Source organism: Chiloscyllium plagiosum, chromosome 7 (genome assembly GCF_004010195.1).
Source record: "Chiloscyllium plagiosum isolate BGI_BamShark_2017 chromosome 7, ASM401019v2, whole genome shotgun sequence".
Taxonomy (NCBI): domain Eukaryota; kingdom Metazoa; phylum Chordata; class Chondrichthyes; order Orectolobiformes; family Hemiscylliidae; genus Chiloscyllium; species Chiloscyllium plagiosum.
In genome coordinates, this window is record NC_057716.1 from 7,670,075 (window position 1) to 7,694,692 (window position 24,618).

A 24,618-nucleotide genomic window follows, 5' to 3' on the forward strand; every position below is an offset into this window, starting at 1 on the left:
GGCCAATCTGAGGTATCAGTCTTACCCTCCAACTGTTTCAGTAGTGCTCATCATATTTATTCAAAAATTCTTTGAAGCATTTTCTTCATCAATCCATTCAAACTAATCAAGAAGGTATGAAGTGTCTAGAATGTTAACATAGTTTCTGACGATATTTCTAACATAGTTTCACACACTACCAGAAGGACGTGGAAGCTTTGGAGAGAGTGCCGAGAAGGTTCACAGGGATGTTGCCTAGTCTCGAGGGCATTAGCTATGAGGAAAGGTTAAAAAGACTAGGATTGTTTTCATTGGAAAGATGGTGGCTGAGAGGAGACCTCCTGATCGAGGTCTACAACATTATGACAGGCGTAGATAGGGTGGGACTTTACCCACAGGGGTAAAGTCTTAAGTACAAGAGGGCACAGTTCAAGGCGGGAGGGGAAAAGTTTAAGGGAAATGTGTGAGGAAAGTTTTTCATGCAGAGAATGGTAGGAGCCTGGAACACACTGCCAGGGGAGGTGGTGGAAGCAGGCACGTTGGTGTAGGAGCCTGGAACACACTGCCAGGGGAGGTGGTGGAAGCAGGCACGTTGGTGTAGGAGCCTGGAACACACTGCCAGGGGAGGTGGTGGAAGCTGGCACGTTGGTGCAGGTGCCTGGAACACACTGCCAGGGGAGGTGGTGGAAGCTGGCACGTTGGTGTAGGAGCCTGGAACACACTGCCAGGGGAGGTGGTGGAAGCAGGCAAGTTGGTGTAGGAGCCTGGAACACACTGCCAGGGGAGGTGGTGGAAGCAGGCACATTGGTGACATTTAAGAAGCATCTGGATGGTTACCTGAATAAGGAAGGAATAGAGGGATGTGGACTGAATAAGGGCAGAAGGTTTTTTTTTAGTTTAGTTAGGGCATGATAATTGGCACAGGCTTGGAGGGCCATAGGGCCTGCTCCCATGTTATAGTTCTCTTTTGTTCTCTTTCTGCCTCAACCAGCAACTCAGAGGTGAATTCTATGACTTTTACTTCCTGTGATGAAGAAGCTTCTCCTTACCTTTATTCTGAACTTCATATATTCAATCTTGTATCAATGGAGCATAACTCTTCACCCTTCAGCAACTGGAAGTAGTTTACTCTGTCACATTTCTTCTCAATTGTAAAGGTAAGGCAAGAGGTATCAAGTATTGTACCACAGAGGTCAGTCCTGGGGCCCAACATTTTACAATTTATACAAATGGCTTGGTTGAAAGGGCCAAAGGTATGGTAGCTAAAGTTATTGACAACACAATGATAGGTAGGAAAGTAAGTTGAGAAGAGGTTATTGGGTGGCTACAAAAGGGCAATAGATAGGTTAAGTGAGTGGGCAAAAATCTGGCAAATGAAGAATAATGTGCGGAAATGTGAAACGGTCCATTTTGGCAGGAAGAATAAAAGAAAGCACACGATCAAAATGAAAAGAGATTGCAGAGTTCTGAGATATAAAGGGATCTGAGTGTTCTACTGCATGAATGGCAAAAGGCTGGAGTGCAGATACAGCAAATTAATTAGGAAATCTAATAGAATGTAATTGTTCATTGCACAGGAAACTGAATAAAGTGTGGAGGTTATGCTCCAGTCGTTCAGAAGCCTGGTGAGACCACATCTGGCGTGCTTTGTACAATATTGACCTCCGTAGTTTAGGAAGGATGCAAATGCATTGGAAACAGTTCAGAGAAGGTTGACTGGATTAATATCTAGAAAAGCAGGATGTCTTCTGGGGAAAGGATAGACAGACTAGACTGGTATCCACTACAGTTTAACAGAGAAAGAGATGATTTGATTGAAAACATGTAAAATCTAAAGAGGTACTGGCAGAGTGGATGCAGAGAGGATATTTCCTCTAGTGGGAGAATCTAGAGCTGGGTGAGGGGGGCATTATTTTTCAAGACTGGAGCAATTTCTTTTTCTCTCAAGTGCACAAAAGTATTTGTTACTCTCTTCCTCAAAAGTCCTTGGAAGCAGAATCTTCGAATACCTTTAAGATAATAAGCAAGGGCGGGGGGGTGAAAGGTTATTGTGAGAAGGGAGGAATGCGCAGTTGAGGTTACAATCAGATCAGTCATGATCTTATTAAATGACAGACTAGGCCCAAATGGCTGACTGCTGCTTCTAACCCGTACACAGGGATGTTTGTACGTACAGGTCACCGCCCTAATCTGCATCGTTCCAACAGCAGAATCGAGTTTTTAGTTATTTGGCAGGACAGAACTTGAGTACAGCAAATGTTTAGGAGAAAGTGAGGACTGCAGACGCTGGAGATTGGAGCTGAAAATGTGTTGCTGGAAAAGCGCAGCAGGTCAGGCAGCACCCAAGGAGCAGGAGAATCGACGTTTCGGGCATGAGCTCTTCTTCAGGAAATGTTTTACTAATCAGACAAGAAGCGTGCTGGTTGATCAACTATTCCGGATAATCAGGGTGCACACATAACCACAGTAAATCCAGAGCAAGCGAAGCTTCGAGACATCAATATCCCTCAAAATAATCTATGTAGAACATCAACACATGCCCTAAAATCAATGTCAAAACACAGTAAGTAACAGAAATGTAATGCAGAGGGTAGCCACATCACTGTTATACTTTATTTACAGCATAAATACTCAGATAGTACTCATGGTTTTTGAGGTATATACATTTTTCAGGTTTATCATGAGAGCTGATTGATAAGATGCCGGTTAAAATAAAGTTTGATGTATTTCTGGAAAAGACAACTTTTGTTGAAACTTTTCTCCTTGCACTCTAGCACAATCAGCAGGAATGATCAAAACAAAGGGAAAACAGACTTTATACTTTAAGAGCAGAGAGTACTGATTGGATGGTAGGTGACTCCAATTTGTAGAGAGGCATTGGCATGCAAAATGACCAGCATTTAACTATAGGGGATGTAATCGGTTGGGGAGCTCACCAGTCAGAGCTCAGTGTTGGATAGATTCTTGATTCAGTGGGCATTCTCGTTGGTGAAGACAGCGTGTTAGTCACCAATAGAGATGCCTGCCCAACACTCCATATATTTTACACTAAATTTCAGTTATTGTCTCAGTTTCATCAAAATTCTTCAGGCATTAGATTATGCCCCCAACTCAGCCAAGAGATCCATAAGTTTCTGAAAATGTATGCTCAAACTCAATTGAGCAGTACTTAAAATGACTGCCACTCTGAACAAAATAATGGTAAACTAATTAATGCAAGCCCTCAAACTTGCCAAAATGTAGGTTTGTAATCACTATATTATAGTACCATTGTCCCAAACCTACACATTCAAAATTTTTAAAAATTATCTTAAGCTAATCAAATACATTCTGAAACATATAAAATATATATATATACATTCTAGGACTGATCAAAAGAATTCTGTTAAACACACTCATAGGCAACTAACTTGCTACATTCATTTCAATGCATGCGGAAACCCATCAAAATACTCAAACTCATACAACAGACCTGCAAAGATATGCCTTCAAACTTACCAAAACACATTTTCAAACACAACAAAATTACATGTTGAATTCTCAAACAAATCACAACATAGTCCAAAATCCTTCAAATATAGCAACAAATACTTTAAAAATATTTTTTCATCATGTAAGATTCACAATGCATCAAAGTTCTTCATCAGATCATAATAACTCTTCGAAGGCATCAAAAATAATAAGCCACACTTTCAAACCCATCAAAAATTCATCCCCGAATCTCATAGCTACAATACTTAACCATTGGACTACATCTTCAAAACACATCCTCAATTTCATCAAAACATCACCTCAAACATTAAAAGCAAGGCATTCTAAAACTGTCAAAATAGAGTCATTCAACATTTGAGGTTCTACTATAACTAATTAATAAGTGAATTTTGAGTGTATATTTGATGAGATGATCGTGTTCTTGTTGCATTTCAGGATATGTTTATCCATGAATTTCCATGTACAGTTGGATGGGTTTTATGGTGCAATTCAAAGTGTTTTCAGTTTTAGTTTCATATATTTGAGGATGCACATTTGAGGATTGTTTTCTTAAGTTTGAGCTTACCTCAGTGACATCATTTTTATCTTAGTTCAATAATTGTGGGATCAAGCTAAGACTTAACCTGGACTGTCAATGCTGGGAAGAAGACAGGACTCACTTGTCCGTGCAACATCACATTCACAACGGGTTCATCCCAGTTTTCTTCTGTAAGACAAATCGCATTGAAACTTCATACTGCACATTATTACTGTTGAGGAGAACCACTGGATTAAGTTTTAGATTTGTGCATCACACTTGGAGACTGGGGGTGTACAATTGACTGCAAAGTATTATTCTCATTGAGATCTCAATCAGATTGTATGGCACAATATTGCTGGTTCAATTCAATATTCATCTATGAACTGAGCAATATAGGCTGTGTTGTAACACTGCTTAGTTGCAATCCTCAGCCTCTGTACAAGTGACATCAACTATAAATGTAGGAGACTGCTTCGATCACTCAGGAACAATCTTAAGACTTCCTTTACAGAGTCATGTGCTGAGTTGGCTTAAAGTGAACATATTATGTCAGCTGGCAGGGACTCAGTCATTGTTGATGCACATCTGCTGGTTGTGAACAACTTTCCTGCTTCTGTTTTAGTCACACAACATTACAGATTAATATCCATACTCTGCCAACATTTATATCAGTAGTGCTTCTCACTAAATTGGGCATGAGCTACTGAAGTGGTCGTCCTGATGATAAAAACTTAAATGGAATGGAATAAAATAAATGGAAATAATCTAAAGCTGTGTCATTGAACATTTCAAATGATAAGGCAGTCACTATCTGTCACTTTCCACCAGCCAACCTATATTTTATAGAACAAGGTCAGTCTATTATATTCTCTGCTGTAATGATTCCCATTCCAGATCTACGTTTAAGAATGTGATACTGGTGTATATCATAGAATTACAGAATTGTTACAATGCCAAAGGAAGCCATTTGGCCCATCATGTCAGCAGTAGTTTTCTGTGTGAGCATCATGGCTCAGTTCCATTCTCCTGCCCTTTCCCTATAACTCTCCACGTTATTGCTATTTAAATAATGCTTCTTGAATTGCTCAAGTGAACTTGCCCCAAGTGAACTCCAAGGCAGTGCTTCCCAGACATGACAATAAAATCAAACCAAATCACTCACAGTATGAAAAAAAAAGATTGTTCTTGTATCACGTTTACTTCTTTTATGGGAGAAGGCAGGAGAATGGGGTTGAGAAATATATCAGCCATGATCGAATAGTGGAGCAAACTCAATGGTCCAAATGGGCTAATTCTGCTCCTATATCCTTTGGTTTTATGGTTTAAATTACTTTAAATCTGTGGTCTCTTGTTGTTCATCCTTTTACGAGCAGAAACCGTTTCTCCTTTTCCACTCTGTCCAGTCCTCTCAAGAGTTTGAAAATTTCAATCAATCTCCTCTCAGCCTTCATCTACCCAAGGAAAACAGTCTCAATATCTCCAATCTATCTTCATAACTAAAGTTTCTTACCTTTGGAATCATTTCTCCAATGCACTTTCTCCAATGCATTCACAATCTTCCAAAGTGTGATGCCCAAAACTATACACATTATTCCAACTGCAGTCAAACTAATGCCTTACACAAATTCGACATAATTCTTTGATCCTCCACTCTATGTCCACACTAATAAAACCGAGGGCATGGTATGCTTTCTTAACTATGCTCTCCACCTGGTCTGCCAGTTTTAATGATTTAAACTTTTAAACACATAAAAGTGTTTCTACTACTGCACACACTTTGAGGTAGTAGCCTTTATTTTATACTATCTCTCCATGTTTTTTGTATCAAAGTGCAACAACTCTTGCTTCTCCACAGTGAACTTCTCCTGCCACCACTCTGCCCACACCACTAGTTTTTAAATGTCTGTTTGATGTTTCAATTTGTTCTCCTCATCATCATCATGCTTGCAAGTTTGTCTCGTCTGACAGCAAAACTCTGAAACATTCCTGTGAATTGCTTCTGATTTTGATCAGCATTTTTCTTTGTCAAATTACACCATTCCCTGAACCTGGCAAATGAGAAGATTGCCTAATAACACATGACGCTACACCTCCATCTCCCCACAATCTCTTTAGACACATACGAGGCATTTTGCAAGTTTGCTGACCCGAAAGATTGTTTTTAGTAGCCCTGTTTGTGACACCACTGTCAAATGAATGGCAAAATGGACAACTCAACACCAAGGAATGCCAGCCTCAAGCACTATGTATGCTGCTTGGCTGATGTAAAGTTCAACAGAAACCACTCTTTTTACAAAATTAGAATGCCATTTCCTTATTCATTGACCACATCCTTAATTGTTCTATTCCTACATTGAACCAAAAACAAGTCAAATGAAATGTTTGCTACCTCCAAGACTGGACCCCTCTGCTGGACACTTAGATAATTACATAATTGCAGCGCTTCAGGTGAAATCACTTTTTTTTCCAGTAATCAAGCATTGTGGATGCTACTTAATCCTAACACAATGCTAATATTGTAATGTTCCTCTTTAAAGCAAAACACTGTTAGGTTCATATTTATCAGGCAGGCATTTGAAACATTAGCTGCAAAATCCTAACCAACACTTGTTTCAGTTGCAAAGCAGCTACTTCAGGCTTTGAGATCACCGGTGTCACCCAAAACACAGCTGTCTTCTAAGGAATGGAATGTAAGGTTCAGAAGTCCCACTTTAATGATCGGGTGATTAAAACTCTGATCCAGAGAGTGAGATTATGGACGGGTAATAAGAAAATAAAATAGCCTCCATCTATAAAAGCCAAGCAGAATAATTTACTGAGTCGAGAGTGTGTTGCTGAGAAAGCACAGCAGGTTAGGCAGCATCTGAGTGCTTTCCCAGCACCACACTCTCGACTCTGATCTCCAACATCTGCAGTCCTCACTTTCTTCTGGAATAAATCACTGAGTCAGGTAATGTGGATTTAAGAGAAAGACAACAAACTGGCAGTTCTTGAAGTCCATGATGTATTACCAAATTTAAAATGAACAAAAGCTGACAAACAATTGACAGCTCAATGACAACTGGGTTATGTGCCTCCTGGTAGATGAAGTCAAGGAGCTAGCTGGAAACCGCAATGAGACAGGGGCCAAGTGACGAGGAATGCTTCATAATTTTGTTTACTTTTATTGTAGAGCTCAAAAGAGGAATTTGAAAATTTAGAAGTTATTGAAGGATAGGTATGGCTTCAATTCCTCAGAGTGGAAGGGGAAGTGAGGCATTTCAGTGGGTGAAGGGGATTTATTTTCTCATTTTATGCCATTTTAGAACCAGCTGTATGTTGGTCCGTAAATCTCAATGTCTATTTTCTTAATCTAAAGAAAACTTTAAACACTTTTATCCCACTCACTGTTTTAGTTTCAATCCTCACAATTTTACAGATACATGGCATATTCCACGTGCATATTTAACTAAAGTAGTTAATACATTCACAACAGGAAACTTCCGACTTGTCTGAAAAATATAGCTGTAACCAATCTTGAAAGTGATACAGGTTCACTTTAAACAACAGTTTAAAAAACCCAAGATGTACATTTGAGGAAACTATTTTAAGACCTGAATTTACCAGATTTCTTGTTATATTTAATTCTTAGGGGAACAACTCTCCACAAAGACTTCTGTAATTGTAACTTCTACATGCATTGATATTTAAAAAAAAACTCGTATTTCTGTGGTAGAGAAATCAACATGTGACAAATTAATTCAGTGACGTTGGGGCTACTTCTGGAATGGAAACACATAATCAATACTGTCTGCAGAACCCTTCAGAAACATGGATTAATACAGTAAAAACAATAAAAGCCCACAGGTATCAATTTGATCAGTATTATTTCACTGCAATCTATTAATAAAGATTGCCTTCATTCAATATTAATGAAGATTTTTGCTTCAGTTGTCTGTGGGGGATATTCTCAAGCTCATTGATTACTACACTAATAATAACTTGTATTTATATGGAATCTATAATGTAGAAAATTTCATAAGTGCTACCCTGAATTATAACTGATAAAGAATGCCAATCCAAAGAAGGAGATATTAAGACCAGCAACCAAAATCTAACTCAATGTGATTGCTTTTGATAAAGGTGAGCGAGTTAAGTCAAACTTTGGAGGTTTCATTTTTCCTTTATTATGGAGCAAATCTTCCAGTTCAGTTCTATCACATCAAGGAGTACAGGCTGTTTGTTGTCTGTCTTTTCGACACAAGGTAACCTACCATCCTTTTCTGCAGTATCATATTCTCTGAAAGCTCCTGCACATTGATAATGTCGTGATTAAACAGGGAGCACTCATATGTAACACAAAGATGTGGAGAGTCTGAGGTTTGGTGACAAATTTCAAAATGTAGAACCTAGATGACTGAATGTGTGACTACCAATGTAGGGAGGGGAGCAAGGAGGGAGCAAAAAATTACAAAGGGAAGTTTGTGAGAAGATTTGTAGCTCGGGTGCTCATTGTTGTGGTTCTGTTCGCTGAGCTGGGCTGTTCTCCAGAGAATTCCTAGAGGCATGGCACTCATCCACAGATTCAATCAATAAGCACATCGACTGGACCCAATATACTGGTCACTGCAGCGGACAGCTGGAACTGACAACTGGAAGCGGCAGGTATAAACCACTATAAATGCCGGAGGAAACATCACAGAAGGGCTTCACAGGAGGCTCCCAAGCACTGAGGATGTCACCTAGACAGGGGATGAAACGTCTGCAACACAAATTCCCAGCTCGGCGAACAGAACCACAACAATTACAAAGGGAAAGAATAGAGCCTTGATAGTTTTAATCCTTCTGTAACTGACATCGTGAACAGAGATCTCTTGCCTTAGATTTGCAACAGCTACTTAATGTCTCTCAAGATGGTAGAATGTTTAAAACTCATATTCAGGCAAAATTTCAGGGTTACTTCTGTTGCAAAAGATATATTGTTTTGGATTTGGCAGACTGTATTTTAGGCATTATCCATAATCACTAGAATTGTGCTTTATTACCACACATTGTAAATTGTGGTACAATATGCTGGTGGGAGAACACCAAGTGTATTTCCAAAGTTGGTAAATGACAAGCTAATGAGGGAAAAACTATTTTTCCAGGAATTCCACTTTTTACACTGGGGTTGGGCTTAACTTTTATTGAAAGTGTGTGATATCATTCCAAAAGCTTGATTCAAATGATACTACTGTCCTTAAACTTGTCCAGTATACTACCTTTGACGGAAAAGAATTGCACAATGTTTTTTTGCAGCTTATGCAACTGAGAAACAATTATGCAAGCTGCCTTTCAGCAATTGCAAGAAAGTGAATCCCTTGCTTCTCTCCCCTGCAGAGTCCTTACCATGAGGTTGATGAAGCCTTAGCCTCAGCTCAGTGCTCTGACCTCTGTTTTAAAAGGTCATCGTTGTAGCAATGTAGCAACTTCAGCGCATAATCCAGATGGATACTTCAGTACAGTACTGAGAGAAATGCTAACGTATAAGATCCAATGTCACAATTTGAGGGTCAGAGGAATTTAATTAAACATTAATTCCTCAACCAATGCCCAAAACATGGATGGTTTAGACACCATTTCATTACTGTTTGTGGGAGTTCATTTCTCTAATTATTAGCTACATTAAAATAATGACAATATTTCATAAAGTACCTCATGGGCTGCAAAGCATCTTGACACATGCATTGACAAATAAATTATTGCTGCATTTTAAACAGTACTTTGTTAGCACTGTTTTGAACAACAAGGCAGCTGATACTTGCTGGCCTAGAAAAGACAAATCAAAGCATCAGCCGCATATGATGCAGTGCAGTCACATTCACCCAGCTTAACCATGTCACTCTGCTGTGCCTCTCAGACAGGAATCTGAGGATAGTGTATTCAGTGCATTAATTGCTAGCAGGGGTCGGCCTATTACCATGATACCTCTGTTATTTGCTATTCCTCCTGGTTATCCTCAGCTAAATGGTGGCAGACACAATGTCATTCGTCAGACATCCAATTGTACAACATGACTTTGCTCTCTTATACAGTTTTAATGAAGCCAGTGCAATTCTACAACTGTTGGTGCCACAACTACTATCATTAATCCATCCTTTTCAATCTACTGCAAATGTTAAATTAAGACATTGCAAAGTTCACAGCATCAAACAATGTTACGTGCAAACCAATAACCTGCAGAGGCCTTTTCAAGACAGATCTATAAGAGTACAGAATATTATCATGCTTTGATGCCCAGGAGATTTACTTGAAAGGGACTTTCCAGGACCATGCTGGTAGCAGTCCATACTTCCATGGTGTCTCTCAGATGGTAGATGGATGTTGCCTATCCTTCAATGGAAGTTGAGACATCAGTCACCAGATGCTCCACCAGCATTGTTTCTACCAGTGTGCTGATGGAGGTCACCACCCATTTTAGGTTGAAAATGTTTAGCTTCAAGTTCTGTGCAGTAATATGTGCTACTGCAGGCCAAATACCTCCAACTAATAACATTGAAAGCAGCTTTCCTCTGCCAACTGACACATCCAAGTCATTATCTGTTCTCTGTAGCAGAACTGGTATACAACCTTGCCCTTTGGAAGGCTGACCCAATATTTGGGCTGCAGAGGACTTGTGTCTGGGATTCCACCTCTATTCTGGTTTCTAAAACATGTGCAGTGTCAGGAACTGAACTGAAAGTTGTGACTGTGAAATTTAAGTCACAGCATCTCTTCATCCTCACTGTCTTTTTTGCTTTTCCTCACTGCCCTGGTAGGTGGCAGCTCTTGGGCAAGTGAAAGGAACAAGGTTCGCATCTCAGTGAGAGCAGAAGGCCAACTAAAAGATGCATGTCAGACAAAATTGAAGGATGGGGCTGAAGTCGGAGGAGAAAAAAAGGTGGAGGACATGGATAGCCTTATCTTTAATGTCTTCAACTCACTGTTAATTTGGCCTCCCTCAGGTGAGGATTAGGATGTAACAGTGCTCCTTTTCTCCTCCAGGTCATTCCTTCTGCCTCTTGTTGTGCACCATCTTATCCTGGAAAAGGAAGGAAAGTGTGTCAGTGAGTGGCAAACTGTGAGTGTAGATAATGTGGCTTTCGTGGTTGAATAAGAAGAGCTTGAAGGGATATGGGCCTGGTGCTGGCAGGTGAGACTAGATTGGGTTGGGATATCTGGTTGGCATGGACGAGTTGGACTGAAGAGTCTGTTTCCATGCTGTACATCTCTATGACTCTATGACTATAATTAAGGCAAGCCTTGAGACATGGGTTTGAGACGTGCAATGATGTTAAGTACACAAGGACGAGACGAAATATATGAATGTCACGTATGAAGTCTGATTGACAGAGATTGCCAGTGAGTGAATGATGAGGGTGCAGTGAATTGAAAAGTATCTGAAGCTAGTAGCATGACTGGCAATTTATGGCTTCTGAAAATGCATACACTGACCTTGAACACTTGTGCCCATTTAATACCTGTCTGTCTGGAGGAAGCAACCAGGGTCTCTCCAGCCTGCAATGAGTCCTGAAACCTCCATAAAATTCAACCCCCATTTTCTGGACTAGAACTTTTAACCCAAACAAGATAGGACAGTTACGCCCTCATCCATGGTAATGGTCTACATGTAATCTTATATATTGACATACATAGCGGCCTCAAAACTGTGCACAATCTTCCAGCTGAGTCAGCTACAATTAAATAACAATTGCACCAGCATTAAAGTCATGATTTAGATGTGCTGGTGCATAATTTAAAAGTCATACAACACCAGATTATAGTCCAACAGGTTTAGTTGGAAGCACTAGCTTTGGAGCACTGCTCCTTTATCAGATGGTTAAACCTGATGAAGGGGCTGTGCTCCGAAAGCTAGTGCTTCCAAATAAACCTGTTGGACTATAACCTGGTGTTGTGTGATTTTTAACCAGCAATAAAAGTCTCAGGAAGTCTAATACATGCACTCAGTATTATTATGCAGATTAGCACAGCTGTGTTTTTAGTGTGTGTGATGGCTAACTAATGTGTATATCTACAGCAACTGTGAACTTACTGAGATCAAGCACTATAGTATCTCATGCCTTTTGGTAAAAACAACATAAGCACATGGGTGGCACAGTGGCTCAGTGGTTAGCATTGCTGCCTTACAGTGCCAGGGACCCAGTTATGATTCTACCCTTGGACAACTGTCCATGTGGAGTTTGCACACTCTCCCCATATCTGTGTGGGTTAGCTCTGGTTTCCTCTCACAGTCCAAAGACATACAAACGATATATTCTTTAGAGAAGTGATATGCACTTGATAGGCTGAATGGCCTGCTTCCATGCTATAGGGATTCTATACTTCTATAAGGAGCAGGAGTTGGCCATTCAGCCCTCCAGCCTGCTTCACCATTCATTGAGAACATCTTTTCCCTGCAATTACCCCACATACATTTAATATTCAGAAATCTATTCAGTCTTGAACATACCTCCACACCTGCATACCTAACCCTCCACAGTGCTCTGAGTATGCCTTCATCCAAATGTATGGTGTCAGTAAAACCAACTAAGCCATCAAGAAGGATGCTTTGACCTGGATTGTTATAGCTGTGGCCATCTAGGTAAATGAGGCAGTATTCCATCACATGCCTGACTTGTGCCTTGTGCCTTGATGAGTTAGTCATCACAGAATTTCTAGCCGTTGATCAGGTAACCCTGAGAAAGTCAAGGATTCAGTGACAGAATGCCAAGAGATGAATGTTAGATTGTCTCTTGTTGTTGATGGTCATTGCCTGGCACTTGTGTAGCATGAATGTTACTTGTCACCTTCCAGCCCAACCCTTGATGTTATGCAGATCTTGCTGCATATGAATTCGGACTACTGGAGTATTAGAGAAATCACAAATGGTGCTGACCATTGCACAGTCATCAGCGAACAGCCATATTCTGACCTTATGATGGAAGGCAGTTTGTTAATGAAGCAGTAGATGTTGGGGTTTGGACATTGTCTAGAATACCATGTACAGGTTTGGCCTCCTTCTTTTAAAAAGGATATAAGTATGCTAGCAGCAGTTTAGAAATGTTTCATTTATCTCAATCCTGGGATGAGGACTTAAGAAGAAAGGCAAGCAGACTGGGACTTTACCCATTGGAGTTTAGAAGAATGAAAGGTGATTTTACTAAAGCATACAAGATTCTGAGTGTCCAAACAAGATTGATTGTGAGAAGATATTTCAGCTTGTAGGACAGACTAGAACTTGGTAACACAGTTTAAGAGGTCTCATGTCTAAGGCAGAGATGAGCAGACGTTTTCTCTGAAAGGCTCTTTCGTCTGTGGAATTCTCCTCGTCAGAAAACAATGGAAACTGGGTCACTGAATTTATTCAGGATTCGGAGATGCCGGTGTTGGACTGGGGTGTACAAAGTTAAAAATCACACAACACCAGGTTATAGTCCAACAGGTTTAATTGGAAGCACACTAGCTTTCGGAGCGACGCTCCTTACCTGATCACCTGATGAAGGAGCGTCGCTCCGAAAGCTAGTGTGCTTCCAATTAAACCTGTTGGACTATAACCTGGTGTTGTGTGATTTTGAATTTATTCAGGGCTGAGTTAGTTTCCTGATAGACAAGGGAATGAAGGGCTATGGGGGTAGAAAGGGAATTGGAATTGAGAAGACATCACATCAGCCATGATCTTATTAAGTGGTGAACTAATGTTGAAAAACTGAATGGCCTACTCCAGTTTCTAATGGCTGTCCCAAAACAGCGAGGCTTCAGTTTAACATTTATGTTACTTTATTGTTAAATCTGTTGAGGATTCTGAAATATAATTTATCCTGCCTATCCTGTTTGGAACCAAAGGGAGGTGGGAAGGGAATGGGAAAGTCACTTTAAGGGTAAAGCCGACAAAACTGACAGTTTTCTTTGTCTTTCACTATTCCAATTTCAATCGGGCAAAGAAATTTATTTTAACAAATACAAGTTCATTTAATATCGTGCTTTCAGTGTTGCAAACTATCCCAAAGTGCTTCATAGGAGAAAAAAGTTAAACCTTTAAAAAAGTTTCTTTATTTGCAAACTTAAAAATGTTTTATGGACTGTAAGAATGATTATTCTATTCACTTTATAAATTGCAGTAATTCCCATTCTACCTTTGTTTTTCTCACATTCAAATCCAATTACTCCTCCTCCAGCACATTTAATTCAGAATATTGCATGCTGATTCCAAATCTTTCCATTGCTTTTGCCCAGCATCCTTCGAAGTCTGAGCTTCCCTACACAACCCAATCCCTCTCATTCCACTGCCAGTGGAAGAATCTTCAACTTTGTACCATCGATTTGCTAAACTCCCCTTGCCACATTGCTAGGCAGCTACAAATGTTGCCTGAATACCTAACTCTTTAGGCCTTTGCTCATTTCTACCAGAGTCCATCAGCAATGACCAAATCCTATGTTATATAGTACGCCAAAGTTACCTATGTTTCTTCATTGATGTTGGTACAAGAAATAATGCAACGATTCAATTACACGTCATTTTAACTCACAGACCTTTGTCCCAGTGCCATGATTCATGTCTGCACCATTTCCAACTCACTTTTCTACAATTGCAATTTATACACAAGACTATTCTAACATGTTTTTAAAAAGCACACAAAACTTTGCTCAGTACTTCAGATGTTACTTTAAATTTCATAGATTATAGTTTGTGGAAAACCCCAATTACTGTAAATCTAATAAAAGCTTCTTGTTACCACAAGCTTCAGTTTAGAAAGAACTAATTCTTTTTGTAACTTGTAATGGAAACCAGATACTCTACAAATTCAGATACATGAGCATCAGACTGGAAGGACGCATGCATGGAACTTGTAGGAGCTGTATTCTGTTCGTCTAGCACCATATTAGTATATGATGTGAAAGTTTAACAGCATTCCCATGGGAATGCACAGCAATCTGCAACTTAAACTGTGTCACATACAGTAGAAATTGATATCTATCACAAGCAATATTCTTGTTGTCTAAAAGCTCTCTTTTCAGTCCTTTTCCTACAAGCATCTTATCCTCTTTCTCCAAATAATTTCATCTTTTAGGGTTTTTAAGAGATTGAGGAAAGATTTGAACGATGTGCAAAGTCTTCAATATACTGTCTGGCTCAGTCCTCCCTGAATATTTCTTTTTTATGTGTGTGTGGCATTCAGCCAGCCATAGTGCCACACAAGAACCATCATCAAGAGCCATGATATTTATACGATGCTGCTTGGATGTACAAACTAGTGATACAATAATGCCTTTTATTATGTCCACCAACCATGGACATATGGGCTCCAAAAGTTTCCTGACATGCAGTAATTTGTGGTTTTTTAATTATAAACAGAAAATATTTACGAAGGAACTAGAAGAGAAAAAAACAGCACAATATAATGGAGTGAATATTTTCTCAAATGTTGCTTAATTGTTTACCAAGAAAATGAAGCAGAGACAGACAGTCAAATATCAAACATTACTTGACAAATTTAGATGCATTTATTGAATGTCTTTTATTTCAACAACAAAGGGTCTAATGGCTTAACAATGCACATAACTTAAAAATAATTATCACTTTGTGATAATACAGATAGAATGTTGATTCACATGAAAAAGAACATTTACAATATGTTAATTTTATATTCACATTGTCAATAATACAAAAGCACAATTATTCTTCATTTCACCAAAGGCAGAAATTTGTGCTTTCTCAAGAGGCACTATGAAAGCAAGTTTACTTTTTTTTCCAAATAGATAATATATGACAGGTAATGAATAAATAGACATATATGCATTGTACTTTTCAAATCTGGCAAGACCATAGGCTAAAATGCCCATAGATTCACTTTAACATCACTGCAGTTCTTGCAGTGTAATAAAACTGAATAGGCAAGACTTAGCGTTGACAATTTCCAGTACATATTTTGGTTAAAATGTTACAAAAAAAACTTGTGTCCTTATTAATTGAACAGTTTGTACAAACTCAACAGAAGTAATTGGTTTTAAGAAGTTTCTTGTCACAATAAACTACACACAAAAAAACAGCAGAAAAGCTAATTATTGATTCTTTTTGCTACAATGGAGGGTTTTTTTATGGTCACGTCGGTTAAAGATAAAGATCTGTGTAAGAGCAGCTTCTTCTAATGTGCTAGTCTATCTCCATTAAGATCTGTTCATCCCTGAATATAATTCATTTCTGTGTAAGATCAAGTGTCCTGTTGGCAATCCTGAGATAAATTAACTAGGGGTTCCACTCCATGTTAAAATGGACAACTTTTAAAGGTCTTCCTGTTCAAAGATTACTATTTCTATTAGTTTCCTTAGTAGGTGCCAAACCACATCTGAAATGCTGCTAAGGATATAAGACAATAAATCTGGGAGTCATGTTTTATTTTTCTTCAGCGTTGCTGCTTGGCAGACCGTAACAGTAATAACCAGCATTCAAGAACACAACAGACACTGGCTGCACCTTACCCGTGTTGATGAGGGGAAGAAAAGCATTAAAGGAAGACAAATGAGCATGTTTTCCTCTGTGCACAAAGAACTATCCTTTTACAAGACTGCTAGCAGAAAACAATGGCAATCTAATAAATAGATGTTCTTTATGAATATACACAAGGTCCTGAAATTAGGCTGCGGGCTATTAGCATACAACCACTTAAGGTGTTAATCTTAGGTTTCACTTGTTTACTCTTGTAGCAGTAGTGTTAACCCATTTAATGGATCATCCCCAATTTCCATTTCTCACGATTTATTTGAAACAATTTTGTTACTAAAATAGCAGATATAGAGGGATTCCACATTTGAAGAGTTAAGCATTCAAGTGTCAATATCATTCATCTGCTAATAACCGACAGCATAATTTTAAGGTGACAGAGAAACGTTCTGTTTGAGATGACGGCTGTGGAAGAACCTACAAATTCTTAGTGGCCTTCCAATTTTCCAACTTCAAAACTGACTCATACAAGACGACATACCAAGCTTATAGAGGACAGCAATGGACTATTATTTATCAGCCTGTATACAAAATAAAACACCCTGGGGACAGTAGGCTTCAGGCTTTATTATTGTGCAACCCTGAATATAGTTATGTATTCACACCACATTTTATTATTATTTTCTCTTCTCAGTTAATACGGTTAACTCAGTCCCTGTCGCAGAAATCCACATCGTGACTGTAATTGTGATTCCAGTATATGATTTTCGGCTGACAACATCATTTCTGAAATTGTTATCTGCTTTCTTTTTTGGCGTAAATCAAAATATTAATACTTGGTACAAAAATGAAAAAATACAACTGATTGAACCACACAGCAGCAAACGTGCAAGCCTGTAAAATTGTGTGCGTTCTCATAGATGTATTTTGCGTTTGCTGATGGTCTGATTTTTGTTTGTTTGCTTTTTGGCAGTGGTGTTTCTTTCTTGTGAAAAATACAAACCCCAAAATACTTTTAAAGCCACTTGGCAGGCAACCATAGTCAAAATTCAGGACAAACTTAGAAAATAAATAGGAATTTTAAAAGCAGAAATTCACCCTCCCTCCCCCCTCCCCCAGAGTAGGCAGCTTATCAAAAGCTGAAACAAGTCATCGTAAAGTGGTTTGAGGACACAACCTTATAAACCTTCATTTTAAATTTCAGTGTACAGTCACAGAACTTTATAAAAACAGCTTTGTCCCGAGAAAGTTCTGAGAGAATGTCCTTTTTAAACTTGCCCTCAATGCTTCTTTATTTTAACTTTTAGTGCAGGATTGAGCTGTGAAGCAAACTCTGAAATGAGTTTAATCTTTTCCAGTCTGTAAGACTCACGAAGGTCTGTGAATGAAGTCCATTCTGGTATTCTATGTCAAGGCAACATTAGAGTAGACCTGCAAATTCAATACTGCTGTACTCCATACGTATGTAATGCATTACACAAAGCTGTACATAGAATTATCAATGTTCTTTTCTGTAAGGTATGTATTAGCTAATGTGTTTCACATTATTTCTGTTCTATCTCTGGAGGTTTGGCTTTGGTTTTGCTGAGGTTTTCCTCTCCTGCCTCCATGGTGTACATCTCAGAGCCCTCCTCACTGTCATTCTCCTCGGGTTCTGTAAGCAGCTCTTCATCTTTGTATTCTGCAACATCGACTGTGGTTCCTAAGTGCTCTTTTAATTTGCCGTGATGCTTAACGTGATAACGCTGGTTTTGAAAAAATTTAATAATCGTATGCTTGGGCAAGTCCAGCTGGGCAGAAAGGGTCTGAATGGCCTCCTGGTCAGGATAAAGGCCCACGTCATGAATAAAGCTCTGAAGGATGCCCAGCGCCTCTACGGAGATCTTAGTACGTGATCTGGGCTTTTTGGCACAATTATCCTCAGCCACTTGTGGCTGCGTGGCTTTGTCCTCTCTTGGGGGTGAACTGTCCTTCCCAGGCTGGGATTGCTGTCTGTGTATCGCCTAAATGATTAAAGAAACATAAAGTTACTTTCTGACCCAATTCGAGCCATTAAGTCTTTCTTTTTGATAGTCACTTTGTTTTCTTTCCCATTGGTTAGATTTACTTTATTTCAATTGTTAAACAACTCTGCAAAGATTTGTTTATACAGTAGAACATGCAATAAATCAATACTTCAGGACAGTAATAACAGAATGGGGACGAGGTCAGTTGGAAAAGGAATGTATTATGTGATAGTCTTGTTCATCTTTGGATCTTTAGATATTTAATCAAGTTTGCACAGACTGGTGTCATGACAGTGAAACTTATCCTTAGGTCTTAGCTAAGTTCAATTTTCTTTCAGAAGCAGTAATTATCTTTGTATTGCACCCGAATCTAATCCTCTGCCCCAATCCAGCTTGTGTGTTACTTAAGAGGTGCTCCATATGGTGAAACTCATAGGACTGAATATTCCTCTAAAACAAATTCAGGATTAATTTTGATTTATAAGCACATTCGTAACCCATCATCATGATATTTCCTTTGGCCTCAGCAATTCTCAGGTTGAAATACGACAGGGATACTGATTACAATGTGAGTTTCACCTTTACTGTCTCTATTTGAGTAAGTTGCTCCAAGACTTTGGCATTGCCAGCACTGACCTGAAGCAGAAATGCATGAAGAGAACACAACCATGTCATTTCACAGGAATGCCATCAAACAAAATTTAACGCTGAGTCACACAAGATGTGAAGACAGGTGACCAGAATCTTGTCCATGAGGTAGCTTTTAAGAAACATCTTAAAGAAAAAAAGAAAAGAGGAGATGTGGAGTTTAAGGAAGGCATTCCAAAACCTCGGGCCTTGGCAACTGAAGGCAAGACCTACAATGGTGTCAGAATGAAAACTGGGGTCGCACAAGAGACCAGAATTAGAGGAGAGCAGAAGTTGTGCAGTTGTAGAAGGTGACAGACAGAGAGGATCAGGAACACAACTCACTTTTTACCCAACTCATTTGAGGCACTGAGGCTGATTGTGCTGCTTGTTCCATTGAGTCGGGTGTAATCAGTTATCTCAGCACTAAGCAGAAATCAATTCCAAGCCCTTTCTTCAGAGAACCATACATAGTTGTTTTTACCATCAGTCGATATTACAGGCTATACCACAGCCTAGTGATTAACTGGCAAAACAGGACTCAGAGCAAAGATGCTTCAATCAGAATTACTGTCAAATGGATTCAAATATTCCCTGACAAGGGTAGTTATTGTAAATTAATTGCTGTCAGCATAGCTTTGATGACAAAATACCCTTGTGTTTCGATATGCTTCTCACAGCTCTCATACCTTCATGCCATACACAAGCCAAGCAAAAAGGCAGATTGTAATGGCTGTGCCTGTTGTGTTCTTTGGATAAATAGGAAAGTGGCAAGTTGCCCTCCAGCCTTGCCTCCCTTTGTGTGGTAAATCTTATTTATCCCAAAGTCTCCAATGCTCCTCACAGAGAGAACTAGGCTCACCATGTAATGAATCATTGCTGGAAACCATAGTTCACATTCTGTGTGGAACGCTTTCATTGAGATCTTCTTCACAAGTCTTGGTGACCAAAGCTTGATTAAATAAGTAAGTTTTAAGGATTGTCATAAGAGAGGAGAGAGAGGGAGATATGCAATGAGATTTAAGGAGGGAATGCTGGAGATTAGAGTTTGAATGACCAAAGACGCAGTCACCAATTATGGTCTGACTGAAATTCAGTAATTGGAGAAGCTCAGAGATCGCAAGTTAAATAAAAGAAGGAGGTGACATGGTGCAATGCTTTACACCATTTCACTTAATGTTTGTACAACAATGCATCCTAACTACAACCAGGTAAAAAGGAGAGAAAGCAGAGTTAACGTTCCGAGTCTTGTGACCCTTCTTCAGAACTGGTGGTTCTAAAGAAGGGTAATTGGACTTGAAATGTTAACTCTACTTTCTCTCCACCGATGCTGCCAGACCTGCAGAGTTTCTCCAGCAATTTCCATTTTTCTTTCAGATTTCCAGCATCTGTTATACTTTCTTTTATTTTGCAACCAGGTAATGGTCACTGTAATTATTACTAATGAAGAAATAACATAATGATTTATTTCTGTGCTTAAAGCAAATATGCTTTACTCAAAACTTTCTCAACTTGCTCTGCCACCTTCAATAAATCATCGACATTGAACTCCAAGTGCCTTGTTTCCACCCTCTTTACAGAATTGTACCTTTTATCTGAGCCACCAATAGGCACACCTCAATTTTATCCACATTAAATTTCATTTGTTATATGACCACTCATTCCACTTGCCTATATCTTCTTGATGTTTATCATTACTTTCCTCAGAATTCACATTCTTTCCATGCTTTATGTCATCAATGTCTGTAAATTTTGAAAATATCTGTATTTGTCTCTGCAATAGATCCTAATATCAACCCTTGGGAAATTCAACTCTATACGTCCCTACATTCTGAGAAACAATATTTTACCACTTTTGTATGTTTCCTGTCACTCAGCTAAATCTGAATCCATGCCACTCTTTCATCCCATAGGCTTTAACATTGCTGATTATGCTGCCATGTAACCATTTGCCAAATGCTTTATGGAAGCCCACGTAGATGACAAAAACCACATTATCCCAATCAACCCTCTAAGTTGCCTCCTCAGAAAATCTACTCAAGTTAGTTCAACACAACTTGCCTTTAACAAATCACATAGGCTTTCTTTAATTAATTCATACTTGTTGAAGCCCCATGCTATCATTCTGACAAGCTCTTCCACTACAAGAGTTAAACTGACTGGCCTGGAGTTGCTGGGTTTATCCTTATTCCATTTTTAAACCAGAGTTCTCCATATGCTCAGTACTGTTCTCAACTTCTTAGAAATTGAATCACATCATGTCCACATGCAATTATTAAGAATTGAAGTAAAAAGGGGCAAATAACAGTCACACCACATATAGGCCAGGCAATGACCATTGTTAATAACGCACTTTTATTATTAAACATTTTTGAAGACTTTTGTCTAAAAGATTGTGAACATTGGTTTATTTGAAGTCCTAAGACATATCTGGACAATTGGCACACTTTTTTTGTTCAAACTATTTATTGGAAGTAATGTGTCTTAAAGTAAATGTGTCTTAAAGTAAATGGAATTGCTTGGACTAACTGGAAGTCAAATGCTTGAGTTTACGGCTGTCAGTAGTTGTGACTGTTTGATATTGCTGTGGAGTTCAATTGGGGTGCAGCCTGTGAAGAGACAAGATACCTAGTTCAGCTTTTGCTACCTCTTGAGACTCTCCTGTGAAATCTGCAAAACTAAAACTGCTATTCTGCTTATTATGCTTCTGCAAGATATCCTCTTGACACTTTTTGAAGATAATATCTGAGAAGATCCTAGTTACAATTGTTTGTCTGATGACACCTATTTACCTCTGCAAGGAGACCACATTGAAAACCATCTGGACATCTCATATTTTATCCTTTTATTCTTCAAGAGTTAGCAAGCATTTGGCCAAAGTGTTTATTATCCAATGCAGACAAAGTTTCCTTAATTTTTCTTGTGTGTGTGTCTTATCTACAAGAGGCTATCTGCATGCTTTCATATTCCAAACTGTGCGACTAAGCTTTGCATCTTTACAGTATTAATCTTGTTTTACAATAAATCAATAGTTTCCAGTGTTTTTTTGGAGAAACCTGATGATGGATTTGCAGAAACAAATAGATTAACATATGTAATTGTCCATATCGATAGCTAAGTAAAACATTTTTTTAAACTCATGCTGTGACTACTGGAGTAATGGAATAGCGAGGAGACTGTGCACTCATCCCACTTCAGTCATGATTCCATCTCTGAGAAGAAAGCATTTCACTGTTATTTGTTGTTTAATAGCATTGCCATTGCTGAATCCCCAACTATCAACATCTTGTTACTGGTGAGCTTTGATTAAAAATTCAACCAAACCAGCAATCTAAATATTGGGGTTACATGAGCATGTAACAGGTTGGAAATTCTGAGAGTAACTCACCTCCTGACTCCCCACTGCCTGTTCAAAATCTATAAGGCTCAAGCCAGGAGTGTAATGGAATGGTCTCTCCACTTGTGTGGACGAACACAGCTCCAGCTAGACACTGGACACCAACCAGCACAAAGCAACTCACTTGTTTCAAACCACTTCAGCCACCTTAAACATTCAGTAGCTCCATCAGTAATGTACAGTGGCAGCAGTCTGTATCATCTACAAGATCCACTCCAGTGAGTCACTGTGGATCCTTTGATGACACTTTACAAACCTGTGACCTCCAGCATATAAAAGGACAAGGGCAGTGGGTGCAGAGGAACACTGCTAGCTGCAGATTCCTCTCCAAATCACACATTTTTCCTGGCACTGAGTCAAAGTCCTGGAACTCCCTCTCTACCAACACAGTGGGTTGACCTGCGCCGCATGGAATGTGACAGTTCGTGGAAGAAACTCATCACCTTCACAAGGCCAGTTAAGAACGGGCAACAAAATCCTGCCTTGCCAACAGTGCTCAAATCTGTAAGTGAAAGCAAAACTAAAGATAGAAGTGATTGTGTTGCATCATTCTCCTGTTTTGCCCACTTTTGCCTTGGTAATGAATGGTAAAACAAGAGTTAAAGATGAATAATGGGTATCTGTGACAGAAAGGCTTTGTTGATTATAGTATGCTTTGTGTTGGGGGGGAAGGGGAAGCCAAGTGGGCTTAGAATGTGGCTGCCAGATGGGTTCAATACTTCACCAGCTACAACAAGCCGGAATTAGACCATCTTGGACTTTCAATGGAGAGTGCAGGAGGGCACTGGAGGAGCAGCAGGCATACCGAGAACATGGGGTGCTAGCCTGGTGAAGCTACCAAATAGGACTACTTTCAAACCAAACAGTAAGTGATAGACAGAGGTAAGCAATGCCACAACCAACGGATCAGATCTAAGCACTGCAGTCCTGCCACATGCAGTGTGAATGGTGATGGACAATTAAACAATTCACTGGAGGGAGCCAGCTGCACAATTAGCTGTCCCCATCCTCAATGATGGAGGAGAATACATCAGTGCAAAAAAAAGGCTTAAACATTCGCAGCAATCTTTAGCCAAAAGTGCCAAGTGGATGATCCATCTCGACCCCCTCCAATGATCCCCAGCATAACCAATGCCAGTATTCAGCCAATTCGCTTCATACCACATGATATAAGAAATGGCTGGAGGCACCAGGCACTGCAAAGGCAATGGGCCCTGACAACATTCTGGCAATAGTACTGAAGACTTGTGTATTCAAGTAGTTGATTGGCACCACATGCACAAGTTTCCACTCCCTCTACCACCGATGCACAACAGCAGCAGTATGTATCTACAAGATGCACTGCAGAATTTCACCAAAGATCATGGGATGTGGGGGCCAGCATGGTGGTTCAGTGGTTAGCGCTGCTGCCTTACTACGCCAGGGACCTGGGTTCGATTCTCACCTCGGGTGACTGCCTGTGTGGAGTTTGCATATTTTCCCCGTATCTGCGTGGGTTTCCTCTGGGTGCTCCGGTTTCCTTCCACAATCCAAAGATGTGAAGGTCAGGAGAATTGGCCATGCTAAACTGTCCATAGTATCAGGTGCATTAGTCATAGGTACATATAGGGTATGTGATTGGGTTTGAGTGGGTTACTCTTCGGAGGATCGGTGTGGACTTATTGGGCTGAAGGGACTGATTCCATTCTGTAGGGAATCTAATCTAATCTATAGACAGCACCTTCCAAGGTGGTTTGAGCTCAGAGTTTATGAGACATTGGAATGCACCAGAGAGGGGAATGGTTACCTGGAAGTTTTGTTCCAAGAGGTAATGGCACAACAGGTGCTAGGGTCTACTGTTTTTGTCCACAGTAAAAGATTGTGGGGTGTTACTGTGTGTGAGGCAGGTTAGGGAACCAAGATAAGGGATGTGCAGGAGATCCAGCCAGTGAAATGGTCAAAAGCCACCAATGTGAAGGGTTGGCAAATGCTGGATGCCAGTGTCCATAGACAAGAGGAGTATGAGGCTGGTGCCTGTGGATTGAGACCTGAGGTGCAGTTTGGTGCTAAGTGAGGTGGAAGCTGAAGCAGGCTGGTAACCTCTGAAAACTCTCAACTGGGAAGTGAATGTCGAGCTGGTTCAGCACATTTGGTTGAATAGGAAGCTAAATATTCATGAGGT

The 24,618-nt window shown here is 39.6% G+C and overlaps 1 protein-coding gene across 17 annotated transcripts in view; it reads right to left on the reverse strand.

The window, feature by feature from the left end:
• Nucleotides 1–15,471: 15,471 nt before the first annotated feature.
• Nucleotides 15,472–24,618, reverse strand: part of satb2 (SATB homeobox 2) — a 173,467-nt gene continuing 164,320 nt past the window's right edge. For all 17 annotated transcript variants that reach the window (XM_043692953.1, XM_043692952.1, XM_043692951.1 and 14 more), the window contains one exon: nt 15,472–18,430. In XM_043692953.1, coding sequence (XP_043548888.1) covers nt 17,972–18,430 — 459 coding nt within the window. In that variant the 3' untranslated portion in view covers nt 15,472–17,971. The remainder of the gene's footprint in view (nt 18,431–24,618) is intronic.